At 34.0% G+C, this 25000-nt stretch overlaps 1 protein-coding gene across 28 annotated transcripts in view; it reads left to right on the top strand.

The window, feature by feature from the left end:
- Foxp2 (forkhead box P2) overlaps positions 1–25000 on the top strand; it is a 588702-nt gene that overhangs the window by 519380 nt on the left and 44322 nt on the right. For 19 of the 28 annotated variants that reach the window (XM_087204636.1, XM_087204620.1, XM_087204628.1 and 16 more), the window contains 5 exons: positions 3411–3548; positions 4650–4865; positions 6387–6594; positions 20724–20937; positions 22818–22922. In XM_087204636.1, coding sequence (XP_087060762.1) covers positions 3411–3548; positions 4650–4865; positions 6387–6594; positions 20724–20937; positions 22818–22922 — 881 coding nt within the window. The remainder of the gene's footprint in view (positions 1–3410; positions 3549–4649; positions 4866–6386; positions 6595–20723; positions 20938–22817; positions 22923–25000) is intronic. The other 9 variants (XM_087204639.1, XM_087204635.1, XM_087204640.1 and 6 more) reach the window with 3 other exon arrangements.

Below are 25000 nucleotides of genomic sequence, written 5' to 3'. Positions count from 1 at the left end.
ATATAATAAATATGAGGAGGGAAAAAACAGAAATCTCCCATCAAAATTGACTCTATTGCCTTCTGTCACTCCAGAAGATTTTGACTATTAAGACTATAGTATTCACTGGAATACCTATTCAAAACCTATTGTTCTTTTGAACTTATTTGATGATAGACCCTTAGACTTTCATCTGCCTCTTTACCAGAGGTTTTCTAAAATAAGTTCTCCCTCTGTTCCTCATCACACATTTAAATATTGGTCCCTCATTGGAATATTTGAATCACATTGTGTAGCTAATGGAAAGTATTTTCTGAAGTTTAACACTCTACTAACTATTCTAGGTAGGTTTCAGAAAGTTAGCTATACATTTTTAAAATCTAATGTTTTTTCTGTTTAAATATTGTAGGTAGTATACACACTAAATTTTTTTGTATATACTTTGTTAATTATTTTTGTCATTTGGTTCCCAGTATAGCTTTTGGTAGCAAAGAAATGAATGGGAAAGTAACAAAAGGGAAAGAAATTTAATCACTAAAAATGGAATTCTATTCTTTGAAAATTATTAATTGCCAAATAAGATAAGTGGAAGAACAGTCTACATATAATATAATTGGCCTTTGTTGGAGGAAAATCTAATTTTCTAAGTAGTAAAACAATTTCTTTTTTTTGTAGTCCCCATTTTTTTGGTCTTTGTTTTATGGATGTACTTATGTATGTAGACTTAAATGATTCTTTTGTCTTATTTGTAAGGTTAAAAACCAGAAGTGAACCTATGCTTTCCTACCTGCACAATTAACTTTAACATATGATTTGTAAATCTCTTACAGAATTAAAGAGTTCTATTAGTTGTTTTATCAGTTGGCTTATCTTTGTGCATGCCTTTATGTCTGTTTTAGATGGCAGATTTCTAGAAGGAAGGCTAGAATCTGCTTAAAATTTACAAAACATCACATACATGTGAATGCTAATGTTAGGATGAACATGATGTAATAGTTATATTTATGTCATAACTAGTATTTGTAAGGTACTTACACATCGTTTTAAGACTAAAAAAATTAAACTACATAATAAAAAGAATAATGAACTACATGATGAGGAGTCTAATAAACTTAAAGGTAGAAAACTTGAGTAACTTTATTCAGAAACCAAATCATAATAGCACCAAACTATAGATTCATATTGTTTGCATAGACTGAAATCTTACTGTAAATTTGCAGTGTAATATGGATGGCTCCATTCATAGAGAAATGGAGAATAGAGGATTACCTACGTTTCTTAGTGATCATTTTATATGTAAAGTATATTTATTTGTAGACATAGAGATAATTAAATGAAAAATTAGGTATGGCAAACTTTTCATTAAATGATCAACTTTATACTATATAAACATATATGTGATTTCCATATCAATCTTTATGTAATCAATCTAAATTGACAACTTTTAAAATGTTAACCTGTTTGTCTTTGTTTGTCTGTTCATTTCAATTTGATTCCTTATTATTTGAAAAGAATATAAGGTAAATGATTGTTGGTAGAAAAGTCATTTCGGTAGATACTTTTTCCCCCAAACTGCTTATTCTACACATTCTATTTTTATTAAAGAAGAAATAATTAAGTAAACTGAAAATGAATTTTTTAAAACAACCAGACACTTGGGCAACCCGTAGGGGCAGTCAATTTTACAACATACATTTCAAACTGCTTTTTATTATGACATTGAAATACAATAATTTAATGTGTGTCAACATAGTCTCTTAAAATCCAGAAATATTTTTGAAAATCACTGAATTATTTTGTCATTTTTCTTCTCATGTTGTTACATCTAATCTGTATTGCAAAATGCCAACATGGGAAAAGGAAAAGCCATAGCCATCTTTCCATGTTAAATATGAAGGTTTTTGTTCTGTTTTTTGTTTTGTTTTGAGAAAGAAAAATTAATCCAACCTAGATTTTTTTCTCCTCCTTCCTCTTCTGTAACATTAATTTCTCCATTCTTTATAGCATAAAGTGCCAGACTGGAAAAGTTTGAACTACATTAAAAATGATTATTAAAATAAATTGTGAGCCATTCCTATTAATCTTTTTTGTTTTCAAAGACACATTGTCCCAGAAATTTTTTCTAAAGCAGTTATTTATATAAATACTTGCTTTTATTTACAGTAAAAGTGAAATGTTTTTGCTAAGAAAAAAAAGTGATTGCTTTTTCAAAGGTTGCAAACTTGGCAAGTTGACAAGTTGTTTGATTATGTGCTGGTTAATACAAGCAATGCCTTCAAACAGAGCAATTGCCACTGAACTGAGCAGGGACCACAGGCTTCTGCCCCAGACTTTCTTGTTTGCTTCTCTTGCCATCCTTTCCTGTTTTCCACACTCTTTCTTTCTGTAGAGTCATGATCTAAGAGCTTTTTCTTTTTTTTTTTTTCTTTTTTCTTTTTTTTTTTTTTTTTGTGGTACTGGGGATTGAACTTGGGTCCTTGCGCTTGCGCAGCCGGCATCAAAACCACTGAGCTAAATCCCCGGCCCAGGAGCTTTTTCTTATTATGTATTTTCCTCCCTTTTTCCTCTGTGTCTTTCACTTCCTCCTTTTCTCTTTGCTTCTCATTCTCATAAATTTTTTAAAAAAATAAAATAAAGTGGTGGGGAGGAAATTTTAAATAAAATGTTTTCCGTTAGTTTAATGAGTAACATTTGAGTAAGCTCTAAACCTCTAGACTTTCTGATAGAAATGTAGTTGCTTGAAATAAGAAAAAGTTTAAAAGAGAAAACTGAAATACTAAGCCTATGAATCCTTCTTTTAGAGGACCTCTCTAGATAGCCATTTTTCATCTATGTGTGTTTATGTTCAGAAAGACTTCTATATGGGTTACTACCTAGTATTGTATAGTATAGTAGGGTATAGTATAGTGCTGGTATAGTAAAATGTATCACTAAATGTATTTTCTTGTAATGTATATGTATGTATATAAAAATTTGAAGGCAGTGATTATATAAGTATACCCTACACATATGCCTTTTACTAATTTAGATAACATACATTTACAAGCATATTTCTTCCCATTGCTAAATGTTTATTCTTCACTTTAATCACACCTTTATAGCTTTCCAAAAGCTTATTGGCTTATAGCTGATGAATTATGAAGTGTTAACACTGCCATGAAATTGTTTTTAACTATACTACCCCAAGCTCAAATACCCTCACATAGGACTGAAGAGATATGGGATATAAACTTGGCATCTGATGAAATCTGGTGCCTCTGAAAAGGTAATATCTAACTACTGTACTCATTTAATATTCTTATTACATAGTTTCACAATGTAAAATATATAAAAGTATTGGCTCTGAGTGCTGAAGGACCTATGAACAGTTGTAAGGTATGTTAACAAGCCCTTGACCAATCGTGCCCTTTTCCTTTCTCTCTCTGTGCTAGGTGCCTGTGTCAGTGGCCATGATGACTCCCCAGGTGATTACCCCTCAGCAAATGCAGCAGATCCTTCAGCAGCAAGTCTTGTCTCCTCAGCAGCTCCAAGCCCTTCTGCAGCAGCAGCAGGCAGTCATGCTGCAGCAGGTAATGTGGGTTACCTGCTTTGGTGTTCTAGCCTGGCTCAGAAGGTGTGCATTCCTATTTATAGTGCAATGGGCATGCTTGATAATTCAGTCTCCATTTAAGGGCACAATATATTAGCATGCTAGACCATAAATGTAACATTTAATCATAATTGCAGAACTGTATAAGGAAATGTATATGTTTTATTCTTTTTAGATTTATTAAAGTCTAAAATAAGAGCAGAAAGATATGTAATTTGAAAATGGAAATGGGTCAGCATTTAAATATCTGAATACTCAGGCACATTTGATTTGTAGATTTATCAACAAAAATGCAAAGAAACTTATCACACAATTGTTTTTTTAAAACTCCCAGTTCTTTAGTCCTGCTGTATATATGAAGTGTAACTGACAATTTTGTGAACATGAAGTAGCGTCCTAAATTTTCCTCTCTGAAAATATGCTATAAATAATATAATAAAAGAACAATCTACTTATTAAAGTTAGTTGAGATTAAGCTACAAATTCATAAAATGTATCTTTTTAAAATAATAAAAGTAGTATTCCTAATCTGATCTTATTGAAGCCTTGAATAGACAAAAATTAAACTTTATATTATATACCTATTTATCATGGAGAAAACAATGTGCTTTAACCTCAGTTTTTATTCTGTTACTCTCTCATCTCTGATGATGACTACAGGTTAGTTATATTTCTAAATTTGACATTGTTCCAAACATCTGATGGATTAAATTGCTCTTTAAATAAGTATTGGACAGCCTGATTTCATGGAACTAACTTCTGATTCTTATGAGTGATGAGTATAACTCACTTTATATGCCAGGAGGACTTCAGATGTGATCATTTAGAATATTAATTTGGCTCTGGTCCTTTAGAATACAGATTTTCTATATCGTTTTGTTTAGGACTTTTTGGATTCTGGATTGGAAAATTTCAGAGCTACCTTGGAGGGGTGGGGTGTAGAGCTATCTCTTCGAGTCCAGTGCATATCTTTTTGATCACTTTTTGTGAGGTGAATCTTAATGGCTACTCTACCATGTGCCAGTCTAGAAGAGTTTAGGAGATATATAATACATGAAACTTTTGCCTTTATTTATTAAAGTCAAAATGGTTTATTCAGCAACAACTACAAGAGTTTTACAAGAAACAGCAAGAGCAGTTACATCTTCAGCTTTTGCAGCAGCAGCAGCAACAGCAGCAGCAGCAACAGCAGCAGCAGCAGCAACAGCAGCAGCAGCAGCAGCAGCAGCAACAGCAGCAGCAGCAGCAGCAACAGCAGCAGCAGCAGCAGCAGCATCCTGGAAAGCAAGCAAAAGAGGTAGGAGCTGGTTATTTCATTGACATATAATAGTATGAGGTTGTGAAGGAGCTTTGAGAGACAAGGATAGTCTTAGATCTTCCTATAACAAGGCTCTTACTGTCAAAGATGCAATATTATATATTTTTTCTGAGCTTAGTAACAGTGACAGTGGAACTCTTATGTTCCCTTTTTTGTGTAGCATGGGACTTGAGGATCACAATCAGATGCTGCTGTCATCTAACGTTCCCTAATGAATCACAGTGTACAAAGAGCAAGCTGTGTAGTGGACAAAGTACTGATTATCTTGTATTCACTGAGAACCTGAGTTGGAGAGGGAACCTTATTTTTCTCAGTGGTGCAGTTCAGAGAACATGCATGCAAATTTAGCCCATTGTTGGAGGTGGGGAGATGAGGGGAAGAAAGTGGTTGAGCACAGATTTCAAAGTCACAGGCCCCTGATTAATGAACTGCTACTGTAGGTTTGGAGTGGCGAGTAGAAAGTTACAGTTTGATATGCTCATAAATCAAACTGACAAGCTGGCTTCTCAGGCCTAGCTTGCACTTGTCAGCAAACTGCATCAAATATAAACATAATACAAACAAAACATGTTGAAGTAGTTAAATTGATCAGCAGGTATCAGGGCTGTTGTCTTCAAGCTGCCCATTATGCAAACGTACAGGAAACAATTTTGACCTCCTGAGGCTTTGTTTCTGTTTGGATTTGTGAATAGAATTTGAGACAGCCATCAACTCCAGAATAGAAATTGTTCCCTTATTTCTCCAGAGGCTTTGGGCAATCCACATGACTTGCTCCATTATGCAGTCTGTTTTCCAGTGAGCGCATCAGAAGTTTCTCTTTTCCCCAAACTAAAAAGGAAAGGTCTTCCACAGCAGCTTGTCTTCCTTTGAAGTGTGACTGCTATCTCTCATACCCTCCCGAGTCCAAAGAACTATGGTTTGTCTTGTAATGCCTCACAAAATTGGAAGTTATACTTTTCCTGATAATAAGGGCACTTTTTTTTGCCTTGAACATAATTCTGCCTTTAATATTTTCCAACCAGAGAGGAGAGAAAGAGGCAGAGAGCTATCAGGCCTGTCCTGTGAAGGCTACATCCCAGTTTACTAATACATCACTAGAGACCACATTCATGGACCTTGAAGGATCAAACATATTCAGCTGGAAAAAAAATAGAATATCGTAGAAGTTGAGCATTTCTATAAAGTGTTATTCTCTTTATCTAGATACGATTATATGTAATAAACTGATTGTTTCAAAAACCTGAACCTTTGTTACATACTATATCTAGACCTTGTTCCTCATTCTTAATGCAAGTTCCCTCCTTCTGTGCTGCTGTTTAATATTTGAGGGAAAGGCAACTGAAAATCTAGAACCTGCTCAGTCTGCCACTGAACTTTGACCATAGAGTGACCAGAAACCTGTGGGGCAGCCGAGGGTGCATGCATTTTTCTGTGCGAGTGGTTTGCATAGACCATGTTCTCCACTGTTCACTGAGTTGGGTTTTCTGACACCGCCAACAGCAGCAGCAGCAGCAGCAACAGCAGCAGCAACAGCAACAGCAGCAGCAGCAGCAACAGCAGTTGGCAGCCCAGCAGCTTGTCTTCCAGCAACAGCTTCTCCAGATGCAGCAACTGCAGCAGCAACAGCATCTGCTCAGCCTTCAGCGCCAGGGACTTATCTCCATCCCACCAGGCCAGGCCGCACTTCCTGTCCAGTCACTGCCTCAAGGTACAGACAAAATGTTGTGTGCACTCATTTTTACTCTTGCACTTTCTACCATTTCACAGCCTGTCTCATAACTTGAAAAATTTTGTTTTTATGGCCTTCAAGTTTATTAATAAAACACAGTTGTTAACATGGTTGCATAACCATTTTCTTGAGACTCAGAGATTTTACCATGCATGCACTGCTTTCAAGTGTAGTAAAACTGCTTTCAAGTGTTTTGTCAGATAATAAATGTGCATTTATTAGACTTATGGGTAGAAAATAATTCATAAGGGCAACACAATTCAAGCACTGTTGAATATACAGAAGGATCTGCGGGGAACTGGATTACTGGGAAAGCTAACAACACTCCATTTAATGTAAGTAAGTTCTGGTGAACTGATAGAAAATAAAAATAAGAGTTTCTAGTCTTTACAATGAAATCTCTACACATAAAAAAGAAGCTTTACGTATTTCTCTGGAGCACTTTCTGAAGTTATGCTTAATGGCACCCTGTCCTATTGTCATGGGATTATATTGATACTATTTTCTCTAAAATAGTATTGCCTATATATATGTTATGAATTATAGTTTTACAGTGCTGTAAACTATATTCTTGTTTGTTCTTCAGTGTAAAAAATCTCTGAGTGTACCGTAATTCAATTGTATATATGTATGATTCGTACCTTTTGGGAAAGAAGTTTAAGTAAAATAGAAAAAAAATGATAAATAAAGGGTGCCAAAACTGTCAATTCAGGTAAAAGTCATATATCGTTAAATTTCATAAAAGAATATTCTTATTTGCATTTGGATTTTGTTGGAATAAACATTAATCCTGGTGAACTTTAATTCAAGTTAATTATATCTGTCACAGAAGGATTCACATTGTAGAAGTGTTTGCTATATTTTGCTGACTCTCTAGGACCCACTGAAGAAAAGCAAGAACTATTAAGTGTACAAAAATTAAAATTAGGCAAATAAAGTATGATCATTGTTTGATGGCACATGAAATTAAAAATATTGTGATAAATAAAATTAGTCTCTGGTATTTTTCCCCAGAATTCCTTCTTTCACTTGATTTCAGATCTTTTAATTCACCTGATGGAATCACTCCTAGGAAATTAAGAAAGATAAAGTTTAAATATTGAAAGAAAAACAAGGCAGTATGCTCACTTTTCTGAGCTGTTCCAAAGAGAATTGGAATAAACTTTAGTGTCACAACAGTAATGAATACTTTATTTGTAAATCATTGTTCATTATTAAAATAAATGCTTTTTGAGGACAAATGAAGAAACAAGGTTGAAAAAGAAAGGAGTTTATAAATTAATTCAATGTAAATCTAGATTTCTTTGATACAAACTATACTAAAACAGAAGTAATACTTTTGTCTCTGGCTTTTTTTTCAGTAAAATTTAAATTTAAAAAATCTGTATATATTATATAAAAGTCTCTCTCTCTCTCTCTCTCTCTCTCTCTCTATATATATATATATATGAGTATTTTCTCAGTAGAAAAAGATGATTTGCCAGAATCTCATTTTAGTATAATCACTGAAACATTTCAAGAAAGTATAATGTATGTACACATAGAAATACAATGTAACTTATTTGAAATATATTTTAAAATTAACTTATCCCCCCAAAATAATAAAATTCATTGATCAATGAAATTTATTATGATATAACTATCCTAACAGTTTTAACCTGAAAAATTTTGCTTATTTTTGAGGTTTCTTTTGAGAGAATTATCTCCATGGCTCTTTTCTTCTACTTTTTTGCTCCCCATTGGATATACAAGAGATAAATTGCCCAGCACATTTAGGGGAAAGAGTATATCTAAACAAATTTTGGTTTGATCAGAACAATTATTATTTAAAGGAAAAAATGAAATTACTAGAACATATTTCCAAAAAAGGTGAAAAACAACCATTTAAATAAATACAGGGTTAAAACTTTAGCTGGTTCACTGACCAAAGTTCTGTTGGTGCCAAGTAATGAGAACAAACAGGGGCATCTTCATATTTTCGTCATTTAGAAGATTAAATGTGAAAGAAATTAGAGAAATAACTCCTTTCACAATAGCATCCAAAAAAATGAAATACCTAGGAATCAATCTAATGAAGGTAATAAAAGATCTCTACATTGAAAACTACAGTACTCTGAAACAGGAGATCCAAGAGGGTATCAGAAAACGGAAAGATATCCCTTGTTCTTGGATAGGGATAAGAACCAATATAGTGAAAATGACCATACTTCTAAAATTGTTTTACAGATTTAATGCAATCCTAATCAAAATCCTAACAGCATATCTCACAGAATTAGAAAAAACAAACCTAAAATTCATTTGGAACCAGAAGAGACTTAGAATAGCAAAGGCAATTCTGGGCAACAAAGCCAATGCAGGGGTTATCACAATCCCTGACTTCAAATTATACTACAAAGCTACTGTGATAAAAACAGCAAAAGAACAGACCTGAGAATCAATGGAACAGACTAGAAGAGGCAGAAACAACTTCAGACACACTCTGTCACCTAATCTTTGACGAAGGAGCCAAACATCTTCACTGGAATAAAGATAGCCTCTTTAATAAATGGTGCTGGAAAAACTGGCTTTTCACATGCCAATGATTGAAACTAGAACCATATCTTTCACCATGCGCTAACCTAAAATTGAAATGGATCAAAGATCTAAATATTAAAAAGGAAAAACTAAATCTGCTACCAGAGAGAATAAGTAGAACACCTGAGGACATAGGAATAGGCAAAGACTTCATGAACAAAACTCAGACCTCGTGGGAAATACTAAAAAGAATTAACAAATGGAACCTCATTAAAAAGCTTTTGCACAGCAAGAGACACCACCAACAGTATGAAGAGAAAACTTACAGCATGGGAAAAAAATTTTAACAGCTATTCAACAGATAAAGAACTATTATCTAGAATATATAAAAAAAACTAAAAAAAAATCAGACCCCCCAAATTTAAAGACCCAGCCCAAAAATGAGGATCTGAAATGAAAAGATACTTCTCAGATGAAGAATTAGAAATGACAAATAAATATATGAAAAAATGTTCAACATCACTGGTCATTTGTGAAATGGAAATTAACGCTGAGATTCCATCTCACTCCAGAAAGAATGGCTGCTATCAGGAAATCAACCAATAACAAATGCAGGAGGGGCTGTGGGGTAAAAGAAACCCTTCTCCACTGTTGATAGGAGTGCAGACTGGTGCAACCACTGTGGAAATCAGTGGGGAGATTTCTCAAAAAACTAAAACTAGAGGTTCCATTTGACCCAGCTATTCCCCTTCTTGGTATCTTCCTGAAAGAATTAAAAACATCAGACCACAGGGATATAGCCACACCCATGTTTATAGCAGCACAGTTTGTAATAGCTAAATCTTGGAAATGGCCCAGATGTCCCTCAATGGACTAGTGTATAAAGAAGATGTGGGTTTTTTTATGCAATGGAGTACTACTCTGCTATAAAGTAGAATGAGCTTCAGACATTTATAGCTAAATGGACAGACCTTGAGACCATACTCTTAAGTGAGATTAATCAGGCACACACGTGTTTAAATGCCACATTGTTTCTTTGTTATGAGAAACTGAAAGTGGAAGTAAGGACTAAAATGTATAATAGATATTGGGAAATGGGAAGAAAATGTTCAAATGGGAAGGGGCACAAGGGAGGAGGGAGGGAGAAAGGAAGGAAGCGACAAGAAAAAAAAGTGAAAATAGAAGAAAAAATAGAAACAAAACCTTTGTATATAGGGAGGGGAGGGGTGTAAGGGGGAGAATGGGATAAAATAAAATATATTAAAAAACGATTAAATGTGAAAAGTATTGCCAAGGCAGCCCACCAGTCAAACACAGGCAGCATGTGTCAAGTGCCCCAGCTCCAGTAAAAGACCACACCTAGCCCTTCTCATCTGTGGGTTCTACATTAGTGGATTCCTTACACATAGATTCAGGCAACTCTTTTAAAAACTAAAATATCATCTGTACTGAACATCTACCGACATTTTCCCTTGTAATTACACTAAGCAACAGAGTATAACAGCTATTTACATAACCTTTATATTATTTGAAATATTACAAGTAATCTAAAGTATACAGGAGGCTGTGTACAGAATATACACAAATTTTATATACGTTATTTTATATAATGACTCTAATGTCACAGGTTTTGGTATCTGCAGGTGCCTTGGAATAAGTCCTTCTCAGATATCAATGGATCACTATAATGTTACAATACCATGCTTCAATCCCAAAATTAGGATGGGAATAAACACAGAAGCAAATAAATTTCTGCATTAGTCAGTGGTGATTTTTAGTGCTTTTATTATCAGTTTCTCAGTTCACTCTATATCGGGTTTTTGGTTGATTGGTTGATGGATTGACCATACGTAATGGTCATGGGGAATCCAAATGGGATGGATTACTGTACAGTGATGGAAGATGTCCTTCTTAGATCTTTTTAAATATTCTATATTTTATTTAACTCTATACTTTCACACTACTTCTGCAGACTACTGTAAAGTTACAAGTGTCTTAAAATATGTTTTTAAACTATATAAATATTAGGAATAAAATTATATGACTTTAATAGAGTAGTAGCTTTATAGGTTTTTTCATTATAAGATTGTATAATTTAAACAAATTATTGTGAATAGTAATTATATAAAGTCATCAAATATTCCTCTAATATTGAATTTTAATGTAAACTTGGTAAACTACTAAGTACGTGTACAGGTTGTAAATGGAATAAGAGTGGGTACACAGAAGTCAAATAAAAATAATACATTTGAAAAATCAAGTTCAAATAATACATTATTTATAAAGCTACTTGGGTAGTTTATATGTTAAATATTTATATAATTTGGTGATATATTTTAATAACCTAGTGGTATTATTTCCTGGTTAAGAAATGGGAAATTGTATAAGCACTTTACACTTTGACATTTTTAACATCAGATAAAAGTTCGTGTATTCCAATATACCACATGTTCACAAGTTGATATGACTAAGTATTCTCACTTTGTGCAAGGTTTTACTTTCCTCAGTTTCAGTTACCTTCAGTTATCCACAGCCCAACAATATAAAATGGAGAATTTCAGATATAAAGAATTCATGAGTTTTAAATTGTTCACAGTTATAAAATTCATATCACCTGTTCCCTCCCACCTCGGGATAGTGGGAATCAGCTCTTTGTCCATCATATCCACACCACATTTGCTACTCAGCCATTGGTCACTTAGCTCTCCTTATTATCAGATTGACTGTCATGATAGGAAGTGCTTTGGTTTGAATACACCTTATTGTGCTAACCGATAGCTCCAAAGGTCCAGCTCTATTGCTAGCAATTCAGATACACCATAGGCAACTAGAAAGTAATTCCTTTATGGAAAGTTCTGGATTAATAAGAGAAGAAAATAATCAAATAATCATGTGCTGAGATTGCTAAAATTTACAGTAACAACAAAAATTCTATCTGTGAAATTGTGAAGAAGGAAAAAGAAATGTGCACTAGTTTTGCTGTCGCACCTCAAACTGCAAAAGTTATGGCCACAGTGCATAAGTGCTTAGTAAAGATGGAAAAGGCTCTAAATTACAGTGTTTGGTGCTATCTACAGTTTCAGGCATCTGTTGGGGGTTTTGAAACATATTCCCCGAGGATAAAGCAGGTTACTGTATCAGCTATGTATGAAATGAAATATATGTGCTGAAAGTTTTCCACTCCAAGTCTTTACATATTTTAAAATTTATAAATGTTATTTTAAAAATAAGATTTTCATTAACTATCTGAAGGACCAAACAGGGAAATGCTAGAGTCTTGTCAGAGCTATTTTGAATTAACATCTTGTAGAAATAGAAGAGCTTGGAATCCAAGAGCTGCTGAATAAGAATGAAAATGAAATATAATAATACCCTGTATGATCCAGTAGGAGTTGTTGGATACTCTTTGGGCTCTTTATGCAGCCAAAATCTGCTGTTTAGCTTTGACCAAATTCTCTGCTTATGGAAGTCCAAATAGCCAACTGCCTACTTCACCACATCTGGCACCCTTGATCAGTAGTCATGTGTTTGCATAGATAACCATTGCATGCATTCAAGGTAAATGTATCAGCAACATGAACAAGTTATGTCATGTGGAATTATTGTCATAATTTTAGTTTTCAGTTTGTAAGTTAGAGGGGGAAAATTTCCTTCATATCTTTATATACAGAAAATACATCTGTGAGTTGAAAATTAAACATATAGTACTTTTTGTATTGTATAAATAAAAATCTGCAAGGTCACCTGTAGATGCTCTTAATTTTATATGTAGAAATAAACCTGTAAAAAAATATAGAGAAATACTGAGTATACTGAGTTAGTTTTTGAAAATGTAAATAAGAATGACTATCCTAATCATTCTTGTTTTATAGAATTAATGAACTAGCATGTATAACATTAGAATGGATTTATTTTCATTTAATTCATAACTCTCTTTAAAAATACTATGACAATTCTTTGAGAGGAAGACTTAAAAGCAGAATGTCAGCTTTGTCACGTTAAGATGTCATGATGAGGAAAATTAAAAAAATTTTTTCATAATAGAATTTCCAACTTTGAAAATGTAGCCTATAAAAAAGTAGTAGTAGGCCAGGGATTTAGCTCAGTGGTTTCACCGCCTGCTGAGCAAGCACAAGGGCCCGAGTTTGATCCCTGGTACCAAAAAAAAAAAAAAAAAAAAAAAAAGTAGTAGTAGAGTCAGAGTAGGAATTTTTTTATAAATCAGATATATCTTATTTCCCAGAAGTTTCTTCTTTGGTGGAAATACTTGTCTTTGATCTAACTTCTATTCAAATACTGTACTTAATTTTACCACCTATAATTTGGTTGGACAAAATGTGTAATTGATGCAGCTCTTATCAAACAAGTTAAAATGGGCATTGTATCTGAAGGTGATAATAGTTTTCTAGACAGATACAAATTTACATTATATTAGGATGACAGACTATAAGTAAACACATATATGTCTGAAAGATACTCCAGAAATTGGATCTCTCTTCTAGAGGCAAAACTTAGACTCAAATCAGGGTTGGTAGAAAAATTTGTGTTTGCAACATATACTTCTCTCCATTTCAGTCATTTTGGCTATATGTGTATAGTTTTTCAAAATGTATCATGTAAAGTGGAAAAAACATTGTAACATTTCAGTTCAAATTATAAACATTAATACCAGCTTGGCTTAACAAAATATACATGATGCAAATAATTCTACCAAAGTTCACTTTTATTATTTTGTTATCAGTAACCTCAGAAAACAACCAGAGTACTATTAAATATATAATTTAAAACTTTGCAGTAGATGTACTTACTTTGCATCATGATGTATAAAAATTATTTAATATTAAAAATTTAATTACTGGCTATAGGAAAAAGAAAGAACATTGATGGAATGAATCCTTTATTTTTGAGTGTGAGAAAGGTTCTGATGTGATATTTAGTAAGTAAAATCATTGAAAGTTGTAAACCTTGTGACTCAAGGATGTATAATCTAAGTATGAATTATCAATTTTAATTCATTCCTAGCACAGTGCATAGCACCTTATGTAGTTATTCCACAAGCTCTAAATGGAGAATTAAAGAATTATTATTGAATTGCTTTATTTAAGGTGTTAGATGCATTTTAATTAAGGATTCATCCTTTTATTTACTGAACCCCTGTGAAAACAAATCTTCTGCTCTTAATTTGTAATATTGGTAGTGAATGAAAACTACCCCAAGTCATAACCAAAAGTAGAAAACTGCTTCTCAGTTTTTTATGACCATGGATAGAGTTTTCAAATTATATTATTACAGAACTTTTGGGCACTGTTTTGGTATATATCCTTGAGACAAATTATTGAGAGAAACTGTATAAACTTCGCCTAAGATAAAAGTTAAGTATTATTCTGCAGCATTCTAATCTACTGATTCCCAGAGCTTGTTTGCCAGTACACTAGTTTTCAGTCAAATGAAAAATCTCTTTCAAGTGGCATTCCTTGAGCTTGTACTGACTGCAGGTGTTCTTACAGCTGTATTAGAGAGATCACAGTGAAGGTGACAGAATGAAAGTTTCTGCCATCATATATATATATATATATATATGTATATATATATATGTGTATATATGTATATATATATGTATATATATATGTATATATATGTATATATATATATATGCACCAAGTATATATCTTACTTTAGAAATCGCAGAATAAATGAGTTAAGAAATATTTTTAGTGGTGAATGCAAAGAGGAAGAATAAAGAACAGGTGAGCAAAATGAAGCAAGTGTAGGAATTGGGAGACAATGCATTTTTAGGCAGAGTGGCCAGGGAAGAAGTCCTCAGAAGGGATTATGTGAATAGTGACCTGAATATGTGAGGGAGAGACCAGCATGGAGCATTCAGGAGGCTGAGGCAGGAGGATCACTGTAAATTCAAATCAGCTTAAACCATACAGTGAGACTCTGTCTCAATAAAAAATAAATAAACAAATAAATGAAAATAAAAGAAATGCCTAATTAAAAATGAGGGAATGCCTAATTAAAAATGAGGGAATTCTAGAGAAAGTCACTTAACTATTCCGTGCCTCAGTGTCTGCATCTCTAAAATGGGGATAATCTAATATCACAGACCATTAGTATTAATAATTTTAAAAAATAATAATAGTTCAGGGTATTATATATGTTATCATATAGAAGCACTTAGAGTAGTTCCAAATTCAACATCTTAGAACAGAGATGATAAAAACTGCAAAAGGAGGGACTCATCAGGGACGGGAAGCTATATGAATAGGAGCTTCGTTGTAAGCAAACAAGTTTTTGGGGGTTTTTTGGGTTTTGGGGGGGGTTTTTAGCAAATAAGTTTTGAGAAACGTGGTAAGGTTGTGTGGGAATCTGTAATGGAGAGGCTATGTTTGAAGGCGAGACACAGGCTACAGATCAGTTGGTGAATCCTTGCCTATTTCTAGTGTTGAAACCTGGTATAAATTTGTGTAATTATAAAATAAGTTTGCTTGATTTTTTTCAGACGTACACAGACAAGGCTGAGATACAGGAGATTCAAGTTTTCTTTGTTACTAAACATCTCAGAACTCTTTTACCTGAATCATGAGCCTCCTATGAGCCTCATCTCTTGGATTAACAGTAATTAGAAGATTTATATTACTACCTGAAAAATAATCTAAGTCTTCAGCAATCATAAAATGTTCAAAAATGTACAACAGTGATTGGCTAGTGGTTTCATATTCATAACGTTTTGTGGCCATAACAAAAGATCTGAGCCATTAGGTGTGAAAAGTTTGTCCTGAGAGCAAGGTAAGAGTTTTCTTGTTAAAATACCCCATCCGCAAGTTACCTGTGTCCTGGAATCACCTGCAGGCTCCCAAACTAGCGATGCCTGTATCCCACCTCCAGAATTGTGGTTTCATTGGTCTAGGCTGTGGTCAGGACACTGGAAGTTTTAAAGTATCCTAAGGGGATTGTAATGTGCAGACACATTTGGCAACCACTGTTACTAAAAGAAATTTCTTTTTTATTTCTTGTATTCTCTGACACTTCTATAAAACATTGGAAAGCCTTTTCATTCAAATTTTAATTAAGAAACACTGTTTGGATAGTGAACAGGTTATATATCAAATCTTTATTGAGGGCCTAGTAAATACCTAGCATTTGTTATTTTACCATAGCATGACGATATCACTACTTTTCAGTACAATGAATAGTATCATGGCAAGCTTTTGAAAGCAAGTGGATACTTACATGAACCAAATTATTAACAAACCCATAAACTAAATTATTAATAACTTCATTAGTTGATATAGCCTTCCAAAGCATTGTGTATTGTAAAGATACAAAATGTTAGAAGCAACCGGTCCCATTTATAATTCTTTAGACATTGGTCTTATGGGCAGCAATGCTCAGATATTATTTAAGGGCCACAGAATTACCATTTGGAAATCAATGTGTCTTCAAGAACTGTATGATTTTCTTATAATGAATGAAATTAATAAATATGTATAGCACACTTACTAGGTACTAGGGATATACATTAAAAGGAGAAATATCTATTCTTATAAAACTTAAATGTTAGTGGAAAGAGACTGGTGATGTCAAGAAATAGATCAGCTGATTGATGGCTTCAGAAATCAATAAATGTTCTGAAAGAAAAAATAGAGTAGTATAGGAATTAAGGAATGCTCATAGGCAGAGTGGGGAAAGGCAGTGGTGAAAGAGCCCTCAGTGAAGGAGACCTCGAGTCAACTAAGCTGAGGCAGGAGGAAGCCCTGGGTCGACCTGCAATGAGATAGCTGGATGGCAGGACTAGCAAAGCACAGGCTGAAAAGACTCGCATTGGAGAGGCAGCAGAAGGCTAACGATCAAACCAGGACACCTACCAATACAGACAGGCATAAAAAACAGTTTCTAAATTCTACCTTAAAGCTAGAATTAACGCAATCATGATCTCTATGTGAAAGAAAAAAAATTGTTTTCTCCGTACTAGAGAAAAATACCCATTCTTATAAAGTCACTCTTTTTTATAGACAAAAATCAAGTTATTCTTAAATAACTCCAGAAACCTGAATAATCCTGTCTTTGCTTTCGTCTCTGGCTGTGTCTTAAAATTTTGAGGAGCCACCTGTCTCAGCCTCCCAGAATTCTAAGTTAGCTAAGAAGCCCTTAATCATCTGTTAGGATTCAAAGTAGAGTTCCAGTTAAAACAGAAAGTTTATACCAGCTCATGGGACAGTCTCTCTAACATTTTTATAGAGAGATGGCCCCATTTGGTCATTGATCATAAGAATAAGCGATGACTAGCCTAGTCATGGAGTGTTTAGTCCTAATAGAAAAGCTGATACCGAAGGAAAGGAATAGTGAAAATAAAAGCCCAGCACATCAAAGATTTTTTTTATTAAGTAGTCATACATGAGTTGGGATGGATTTAGCACATGAAATCTTTACATATCAACTTGGTGTCCTGTCTTACTGAAATGCATATACTACAGTGTTTGTCAGGATAAGTGTGTCTCCCGAAATAATGGTCATTCGTAGTCACTCTGATGTGCAGTCACACACCATAATTCCTCGCTCCTATCTTAGTGCCATCATCAGCCTTATTTTATGAGAAATGTGGGTTCCGCCTTAGTGAGATTCTACCATACTTGCCTTTTGCCTAGAAATTCATTCAACATGAAGTCTTCCAGTTCTATCCATGTTACAAATGGCAGGATTTTATTCATTTTGCTGCATGAATTGTCACCTTGGTCCGTTCGGAGAGGTCAGAGGTAACACCTCTGTCACCTTGGCCCATTCCCCTGCGGATGGATACATACACTGATTCCATTTTTGGCTCCTGTGAATACTGCTGCAATAAGCCTGCAAGTGAAGATATCTTTGACTTAAATTCTTTTATGTACCCAATAGTTGGACTGAATTTCTCAATTTTAGAGGATCCTCCATACTATTTTTTATGACGGCTGTACTAACGTTCCTATCGACCACATCTGAAAGTTCTTCCCATCACTGCCATATGCTTGCTATTTGTCTTTTTGGTAATAGCCCTTCTAACTGAGTGAAGTGAAACCTTGTTTTGATTTGTATTTCCCTGGTAATTAAAGATGAGGATTATTTCCTGCGTTTATTGGCTGTCTTGAGAAATGTCTACTGAGTAGCTCAGTCCATTTTCAGACTTTTTGTGATAGATTTTATTTATTTTTTCTCTAGACCCTCTACTCCAGGCTTTGAATTTGTAATCCTGCCTCCACCTCCAGGGCCCTGGTAATATAGCTGTGCTGGAGCCCGGGATTTAGCTCAGTGGTTCCGGCGCCAGCCTTGCAAGCGCAAGGACCCAAGTTTGATCCCCGGTACCCCACCCCCCCCAAAAAAAGGAATGTCGAAGCTGTGCGCCACCACACCCAGCTCTCATGTGCCCTTTGTGTGGGTGTAGTCTTGGTGATTAAACCCAGGGCCTTCCTGCCAGCTCCATCCTCACCCTGTTATTTCTAGACAGGGTCTTAATAAGTCACCACATTGCCTAAACTATGATAGAGCCTGGACAGGGACACCACCCATTCCAACGAGACCACCCGCCATCTTAGTGACATGGAGGTTTCATTTTACTTAGGTCACAGAGCACACGTCAGCAGACCACAGTCAGTACCCTGAGGACATGTCCACAGGTTGCAGAGGACACAGGGGACAGATCAACAAGCCACAAGCCCACCATTTCTCTGACCCACTCCTCTCAAAAGCCTACCCAAAAAGAACCACTACTAAAAACCCTCTTAGCCTGTGAGTGACCTAGTCTCTGCTTTACTCACACAGAGAGGTCCCTCTCAGGTTTAGCAATAAACCTGCTTGGACTGTTCGAAAAAAAAAACCCAAAAAACTCTAGGAGCCAGAATCATTGAAATGACAGGTTTTGGTAAAACTACCTATATGGATTGTGGCAGGCATAACAATTCAAGGTTACCACTGCAATGACTAATTTGGCCAGAGGTATTGTTCTTCACGCTGCTATTGGTTGTTGACCACTGTGTCTAGATCAATGGTTTTGTCACTTGTAGGGGTGGAGTGAGAGGGCCCATTCTCCCTAGCATTATATTGTATGACCTTGCCCCATTCCTCTGTCTATGTCAGCCCACCCTGCCCACACATCTCTTGCCTGGTCACCGTTACTGTAGTTTCTGATGTACATGTGTATTAGGTTGCATGTGGAAAGGGTTCAAGTAACAGTACTAATGCATAGTAATCAAAAGCATAGACTTTGGAGCTGAGTGGCATTAGCTCTGAATTTCATACACTGGTTGTAATTTGTGTGATTTCGGGACTTTTTGTATTTTGAGGCTCTTTGTGCTTGTCTATAAAATATGATTCCTAACCTCAGTGAAATTAATTCAGATTATGAATATGAAATCATTAGGGAAGCACAGGCTATAGTAAGTGCTCAATAAATGATGGTAATAGTGATTACAGCTTCATCTCTCCCTGCCCATTTCTCTTAATTATTTTAAAACATTTAATAGCATTGTAAGAACAAAGAAGTTCAAGTCAGATGCCTGGATTTAAGTAGTGTCTTTGCCATGTAACCTTTGCTTGCTTTGTGACCTCAGGCACATTTTTTTTTTATTGCTTTTTTTTTTAATACCGGGGATCAAACTCAGGACCCTGTGCTTGTGAGGCAGGTGATGGAACTGCTGAGCTAAATGCCTGGCCCTTGAGCACATTTTCTTAACCTGTTTTTCTTTTTGTTTTGCTATGTATAAATTGGTAAAAAAAAAAAAAAAAAGATTATTTTAGGTTATATTGATCAAAGAGCTTATGATATATAAAGAATATATAAAGCCATAACACTTACACATTTAAGTACTATTTTGTTAGTTGAATACTATAAACAATGATCTCTCAATAACTTACATCACAATTATAATTGAAAAGCAAAAGACTGTGTTAGCTTTTCTATTTTTTTTATGACACAATCAGGTAAATTTTCATTACTCAATCCAGGGAATTGTTAAAATGATTAGTTGACTTTTTAAGTGTGAGTCATAAATGAAGGAAAGGTTTATATATTATCTACTTAGGTGATCAGTGTAAGTAACCATATTGGTTTATACAGGACATAAAAATGAAGTTCAGTTATTTAGTTTGCCTAAGATTAAAATAACCAGATAATTGTCAAATCTCTTTTTTTCTTTTGAGTTACTTGTTTAACATTTTTCCCTGATATAATTTCCTCCTTGTTTTTCTTCTTTGCACTTCATTTGAAATGTGTTATTTCTAATATCTAGTTATCTTTCAGTTCCTCACTGGTAATTCTAGCAGTAAGTACAAACTGCCCTTAAAGGAAACATTGTTTAATTTTCAAAAAGAACTTGCAAGAATTTTTTTTCTTATTAACTTGTGATATTATTCCCAACATATTGTTCCCAGTACTATTTTCAAATTGCTAGTTTTAGCAAATAAATAATTTGGTGCTCTTAGTGTAAAAGTGATTTTTATTGCATATTAATTAGTGATGGTAATATCACTTTGTTGTTGGCATTAATCCATTAACAACTCCAGGCTCACTATGTGAACGTTACCTTGTTTTATTAGTGGAGCTTTCTTTCATTTTGTAGCTGGCTTAAGCCCTGCGGAGATTCAGCAGTTATGGAAAGAAGTTACTGGAGTTCACAGTATGGAAGACAATGGCATTAAACATGGAGGGCTAGACCTCACTACTAACAATTCCTCCTCGACTACCTCCTCCTCCACTTCCAAAGCATCGCCACCAATAACTCATCATTCCATAATGAATGGACAGTCTTCAGTTCTGAATGCAAGGAGAGACAGGTAAACACATTCATTATACTCAATACTTATCCATCAGTGGATTTCATTTTCACCATTTATAAAACCAAAAATAGTAATTAATACTTAAAGGGACAATATGTGTAGAATGACAAGTAAAGTACAAGTCATTATACTGTTGATCTTATATATTATTTTTCATTATAAAAAAGCAGTTCAAATACCAGCAGTTTGATAGATGTAGTCAAGGAGTATGCATTTTCAAAAGTGCGTGTGGAATGACTGTGCCATTATATTTTGATAACTAACATATTGTGATTATCGTGATTGCTGTGGGAACATTTTACCATTTTTAAGCTAAACACTAGTAGTTTAATTTCAAATAATTACAAATGCGTGTATACATATTCCAAATAATATGTTTCAAATGTGTGCTCAGAAATTAAGAGAATAGACACAGAAAAATATATAAACCCAGGCATAATAAACCAGAAGACTGATGAATATGTGCTTTTTTATGGTAGTTGTGATAGAATTTGTATGCATGAAAAAAATGCATACTGTTCATTTTCTGAATAAACTTGACTAAAAATTCATATGGAACAAATTATTTTACTTCAGTTACCAAATTTAAATACATTACATTAAATAATTTTTGTGTTTTATTTTATTTGGGTAAAAAAGATCTTTGGAAATAAAGCATCCAGTTACTTTACGTTTATTCAGGCATATCACTAATTAAGTCCTTCCAAGTAGTTTACCTGAAGTATATAAGCTACAGTAATGCTTAAAATAAAGTCTCTTTGTAAAAGATGTAAATTAAGTGGAGAATTTCATAAAAGAGTGGGTTAGTCTCATTATATTTAGCTCTATCTTCATATGTAAGTATTGCTGATCGATATTGTTTTGCTACATAATGTGGCTGTATCTGCCTCACTGTGACAAATCCCTTGTCAAAATTTTTTTTGAGAAAAAAGTAATTACAGTGTAGTTTAAAATAAAATGTTATTATTTGGTAATGTTCCTGGACTTCATTTGAGTGTAGTGGAAAATTTCTTGTGCTAGTTTTTATTATTATACAATGGTATGCCTCTGAATGTTTTCATATTGTTGTTTTAACTGAGATCAGTTTGATAACTGTGCATCAGAAGTTGGTTGGCTTCTCTAGGATCTATTTGATATAGTACTCACTTATCAAAAGCCTACAATGATTATGTAAGGATATAATTAGTGAATAAAGTTTTCAACTAGAATTTTTTTTTTTTTTGGGTACCAGTGATCGAACTCGGGTCCTTGTGCTTGCGAGGCAGGCGGCGGAACCACTGAGCTAAATCCCCGGCCCCTTAAACTAGAATTTTTAAAACCAAATGTAATTAGAGCCAGAGGTTTGGCTCAGTGGTTCTGCCACCTGCCTTGCAAGCGCAGGGTCCTTAGTTTGATCCCCTGTACAAAAAAGAAAAAAGTAACTAGTAGAAATATATATAGCTCACACATAAGTATTAAAAAAGTAAAGGTTTGTATCTTTCTTAAAAAGAGCATTTCAAAACCTTATGATTACTACCCTTTTGTTTTCTTAAAAATACATTTTCCCACCTGTCCAAATAGGAATCTATATTTTTTATTTAGAGGCAGAATGTTACATTAAGGTCATATGGCAGGATTAGCATATGATATTATACAGCCCTCTTAGTTTTTCATCCTTTATTAACAATCATCTTTGGCTCTATTTCTCCTCTAATTGGAACATCGTCTAGCCTTGGCAGTTGAACTATTCAATAGAACGATTAAATTTTTCTGACTGCTCTGAGCTGAATTGACCTGTTTTGACCTGTTTGTCACTGAGTGTAACCTGACAGGCGCTAGCAGCCTGCAACGATTATGGCTTCTGGAGATGAATCTGACGTTGTGTTCTTTTCCTACAGCTCGTCACATGAGGAAACCGGGGCCTCACACACTCTCTACGGCCATGGAGTTTGCAAATGGCCAGGCTGTGAAAGCATTTGTGAAGATTTTGGACAGTTTTTAAAGTAGGTTTTTAACTTTATGGGACGTGAGACAGATTATAGGAGTTTTATACATGTTGTTAATAAAAGATGAAGAAGGAATGAAAAAAATCAATCCCTAAGACTTGGAAAGTTTTCTATCTGTTCCAACAAGTGGATTAGCAAAGTCAGGCTAAGAAAGTCATCTTTTTCTTTTTGTGAAAATATTTTACAAAGCATTTAGTAAGAGTTTTAAATTAAGTAAATATATTAGCATATTAAAATAGTTGTTAATCTCTGGGAGACATGTCTGCAAGGTAGGATCCTCTTGAATTTTAAAAGTTTCTAATAAAAATTTCAGAAAATATGTGAATAAAATATCTATATGTTTAAATGGTTATGTTTTTCAAGTTTATGTTTTAATTGCAGACTTTATATCCTCTACTTTAAATAATGATATTTAACAAAAATAATTTAAAAATTAAACATTAATGGTGTCTCAAATAACTGCTTTTCTTCACATTTTCCTTTTTCTCAGAAACATAAAGAAACATACATGGCTGTATATTTGTATAATTACATGGCTTCTCTAGCTTAAAATGAAACTATCTTTAATTTCTTCATAATATTTTATTTTAATTATTTAATATTTATTTCAATAATATTTTATTTTTTAAAAACTTCTTATGGGTTTCATCTTCAAATGAGAGCATTCGCATTTGTGAAACATTTCCACACAAGATTCTGATATATGAGAGAGCTAACAGAGCTACAGATGGGTTTATGGAGATGGGTAACTTCACAGGCTGACACTCTTATGTTGTCATGGTGCAGCTAACAGGGTGAATGAACTGTTTCATGCTTCATCAACAATTAAGTTAATTAGCTCATTTGAAATTGCACTGCTTTGTTGCCAGGATGTTGGCAGAAACATCAAAAAGATGTGTTTACAAATGGTAGACTGACTACAGAGTATAGAGCAAAAGCACCTTAATAGCAAGGCCCAAGTACTTGGCATCATAATAACTTTATAACTCAATTACAGTAAGACTTCCACAAAGATTTTTTAACCTTTCATCCTTTCTGACCAATTAAGAGCAAATTTGCTTCATATGCCACAATGGCTCTTTGTAACTGGCCTTAAGTGAAAATTTACACTTCTGCCACCAAAACAGTTGCAAAATGCCATTTTGTTGAGTGCAAAACTCACTATACTTTTCTGAGCAAAGAGGGTGTTTAATAACATTAGATAACTTAAAGTTTTCGTCTTTCTAAGAAAAATTTTTAAGAAAGATTATGGGGTTGAAATTATTTTAACAACTATTTCATATTTTTCATTTGAACATATTAGTTCTTATCAATATATAATTTGTCATTGAGATTTAGAGGACTATTTCTTAAGCATGGTAGTTTAAGCCAGAAAGCTATTCACCCACTATGAAATTTTGTGCTCCAGTTGCTCTTTCTGAAAAAAATTAAAACTATATCGTCAGGATAAAAAATACTCATCTTTCTCTCAGTCCGATTTTCTTTATGACACACATACAGAGGTATTTTTCTTTTTCTCACTATTTATATTTATATGTTACTAACAAACAGATGAATATGATCCCTCATTTTATCTTCAGTCGTTTTTCATGTTCATTTTAGTTTTTTAAAAAATTTTAAAAGCATTACTTTTGAATTAAAAATCAACTTTAGTTTCAAAGACTGACCGTTTTTCCAACCCATTAACTTTATAGAGATGACACCTCTAAGGACAGTAGATTTTTCAGGTCTTTCTTTCAGTCCATTTTTGTGATGATATGCTTTAGATTCTCTAATTCAAAGATCTGTGATAAATTCTGGTAATAGAGCTAACACCACTATACAGCACTGAAATGAAATATGAATTAGACATGTTTTCCCATTGCCATTTTCTTAGAGATGTGTAAAAAATTTGACGAAAAATAAAATAATATATGTTATAAATGAGTTATTCAGGAAAAAGTTTACTTTAGCATCTGTGTGGGAAGCAACATGTCGAAGGGCATCTCCAACTGCACACTTCTGCCCGGAAGCAGACTTGGGTTTTCTTCTGTAAGAAAGGAGAGAATTGAGGTATTGGGGAAGAAGTTGGCGGA

The sequence above is a fragment of the Heterocephalus glaber genome, unplaced genomic scaffold (genome assembly GCF_053883595.1).
Source record: "Heterocephalus glaber isolate CG9 unplaced genomic scaffold, H.glaber_assembly_v1.0 deba00000546, whole genome shotgun sequence".
NCBI classification, from domain to species: Eukaryota; Metazoa; Chordata; class Mammalia; order Rodentia; family Bathyergidae; genus Heterocephalus; species Heterocephalus glaber.
The sequence above is the reverse complement of the archived record's forward strand: the minus strand, read 5'-3'. Positions and strand labels throughout refer to the sequence as shown.